At 46.3% G+C, this 3,200-nt stretch overlaps 1 protein-coding gene across 1 annotated transcript in view; it reads right to left on the reverse strand.

The window, feature by feature from the left end:
• Nucleotides 1–3,194, reverse strand: part of PPAT (phosphoribosyl pyrophosphate amidotransferase) — a 26,486-nt gene extending 23,292 nt beyond the window's left edge. Inside the window, exon 1 of the mRNA XM_005877172.2 lies at nt 2,458–3,194. Within this exon, the coding sequence (XP_005877234.1) occupies nt 2,458–2,585 (128 nt within the window). The 5' untranslated portion in view covers nt 2,586–3,194. The remainder of the gene's footprint in view (nt 1–2,457) is intronic.
• Between the last annotated feature and the right edge of the window lie 6 nt (nt 3,195–3,200).

Below are 3,200 nucleotides of genomic sequence, written 5' to 3' on the forward strand. Positions count from 1 at the left end.
ATAAAATGGCAACATGGCGAATCCTTGTGGTGATGGAATTGTTCTACTAGTATATCTCGTCTGTATCAATGACAACATCCTGGTTGTGATAGTGTATTATAGTTTTGCAAGATGCTACCATTGGGTGAAACTGGTTAAAGGGTATATGGTACCTCTCTGTAGTATTTCTTGCAACTGTATGTGAATCTATAATTATCACAACAGAATTCTAATAGCTGTATATTTTAAATGTCAATTTCTGTGAAAATCAGGCTCATTTTTATCAACTGCATGGCAATACATTCACTCTAGGTTGGGGGTTAATGGGGGGATGAGGACACATTTGTAATACCTTAACCAATAAAGAAATTAAAAAAAATAAAAATAAAATAAAATGCATACCAAAAATTAGCCTTCTATATTTGGTCAAACATTTAATTAACTCACTGCTAATGCCTTGGCAGGGCCACACCAAATGATTTCTTATAAAATAAAATGCATACCAAAAATTAGCCTTCTATATTTGGTCAAACATTTAATTAACTCACTGCTAATGCCTTGGCAGGGCCACACCAAATGATTTCTTGGGTCTAATCTGCCCTCAGGCCGGACATTCCCCACCCCTGCCCTAATGGGTGAGTACTTTACTAACTTAAAATCTGACTTGGCCCTAGCTGGTTCGGCTCAGTGGATAGAGCATCAGCCTGGGGACTGAAGGGTCTCAGGTTCCATTCTGGTCAAGAACACTTGTCCAGGTTGAGGCTAGATCCCCAGTAGGGGGCCTAGTGCAGGGGGCAGCAGATGAACGATTCTCATCATTGATTCTGTCCCTCTTCCTTCCTCTCTAAAATCAATAAAAAAATATTTTTTAAAAATAAAATTTTTACTTGACTAGAATTATGGGTGAGAACCAACCCTCCCAGGGCACCCTAATGATTTTATGTGTACATAAGAAAAACCTTATGTAATCAAACAATCACATTTTTATTGTCATTATCTTGTATTACCTCATCATTCTTTCACATAAAAGGGCCTGTGGGAAAGTACATGTAACTAGGAATCAAGCTGTAATAAAAAAATTCAGCCCTTTCTCTTCAGGGATATATATTTAATGAAGAGATAATGGGGATGAACTTTTTGATTTATTTTCACTAAAATGTAAGTATTTTTTAAAAATTCAAGGTCAGTTCATATTAAAATGGTCAAGCAACTCTATAGATCCCTAGATTTTACACACCTCTTCCCATGACAGAATACCCAATATAACTCTCCTAAGAATGTTATAAACTAATGAGGCTCTGGACTACCATATAGATTTTTACTTTTTCCTTGGATTATATATCTAATCCTCTCCATAAATGTATTTTAAAACAAGATCTTTCTTAGTCAATCCACAATTAGCAGATTAGTGTCATTCAAGGTAAAATATTCTTTTCAATTCATCCCAGATTCTAAGTGACTCTTCGTAAACAAGGAATGCAAGATGTGAAACTCAAAGTGAAATATGTGGGACCCTGAGAAGAGGGAAAAGTACTTCTAATTTAAGCTTGTTGAGGGAAAGCTGATCATTTGAAATGCCTTTATATACGTTGCACTCATATTGCTAAGTGTTATTGCCAAGATCCTTAACTGTTCTACAAGTTGTTGCTGTGGCATTACCTTATGAAAACTTTGGAATACTTTCAGTGATAATGTCAAACCTGGGTTTATATTTCTTAACCCAACGGAATTGTTTATATCAACTAACAGGTCAGAGAGATAGAAAGCAAAATTACTAAGCTCAAAGGGATCTACCAATTTTTCCAAAATCAATGTGTATCTTGTCACACAGGAAACTACTCCACTCCCCTTTGTTAGAGAAGGCAGTTGCTGTTTGGCATCTTCTTACTACTGATTTTCTCATTCCTTATCTAAAACGTAATCTAATGAATCTTTTGTAGATGGACTAGTCCCTGTAATTGGTTTATTTGCAGTTAATGTATATGAAATCTACATTCCTTTTGAACACCAACAAAGTCCTGTTTCCCCGGGTTTGAACTCTAGGATCCCTAAGTTCCCATTGCTATGACACATTCAAATCAACAACTGGCTCGAAAGTCTGCCCTTGCAAACAAAAGCTTGCGGTGGTGTCTGCAGGTCCTGGACTAGCAGCCACCCCACACGAGCCTATCACAAGCGCAGCTCCGGGCTCTGAGAAATTAAAACGGGCACGCACCGGAGGGAGGCGAGAGATCCTAAAGATCATTAAGGGGTGGGGGTGGGGAGACAGGCTACAGTCCCGGGAGGCAAGGTAGCCCCCGCGAACGCCTCGGTAACCTCGTGCATGCCACAGGCAGGTACTGGTTCAGGTCAGGGAGGTCCGGCATTCCGGTCCTCAGGCGCACACAGGATCGCCTGCTCGGGCCGCAGAGAGCAGCCTGGACTGGTGGAGAAAGAAGCACGCGCTACACCACCCTCACCCTTCCCCAGGGAGCTCACCGGTGCTGCAGCCCCACGAGTCCCAGAGCGATCACATGCGGCACATCTAACTGCGTGGGCCACTCTCCCGAGCTGATGCACCCGAACACGCCGCACTCCTCTCGGATCCCCGACTCCTCCAGCTCCATGTCGCCAGAGAACCCACGTGGAGGGAGCCGCCGCCGCCGCCGCCGGGTCTAAGCACCAACCTGCTGCCCGCTGGGCCCGGACGCCACAGAAGCTCGCGCCAGAGACAGCTGCTTCCTTCCCTGCCGCTCAGCCCGCGCTACTGCGGCGGCGCGTGCTTTCCAAGAAAGAGAGTGAACGAGACTAGCTTGCTCCCGCCCCCTTCCCCGACTCCTCCAGGCCCACCAATGAGCGAGGGCGGAGGGAGGGGCTCCGGGCGGAGGGGCGGAGTCACGGGCTCCGGGAAGGTGGAGCTAGTTCTCCACTGGAGCCCCGCAGGAAGCCAATTTTTCGGCACGTGGAGATCCCCGTTATTTTCCAGCTCCTAAGACTGGAGTGAGGAGACTAGCGGGGTTCACGTCACTTCTCTCGCCGAGGATGTAACCTTCGAACGCCCCCACCCACAGGCCTTCCCCCGCCGTCGCTACTTGGTACACTCCAACCTCTGAACCGCTCTCGCAGCGGAGAAGGGAGCCCCATCAGCGAGACCTGTGGAGCGGGGAAGGGCCGCCATTGCGCGCCACTTTTCGCCTCTCCGGGAACCGCGCCGGCGCCGGGCGGGCAGGGGGCGAGGCGAG

The sequence above is a fragment of the Myotis brandtii genome, unplaced genomic scaffold, assembly GCF_000412655.1.
Source record: "Myotis brandtii unplaced genomic scaffold, ASM41265v1 scaffold51, whole genome shotgun sequence".
In the NCBI taxonomy this organism is placed as follows: Eukaryota; Metazoa; Chordata; class Mammalia; order Chiroptera; family Vespertilionidae; genus Myotis; species Myotis brandtii.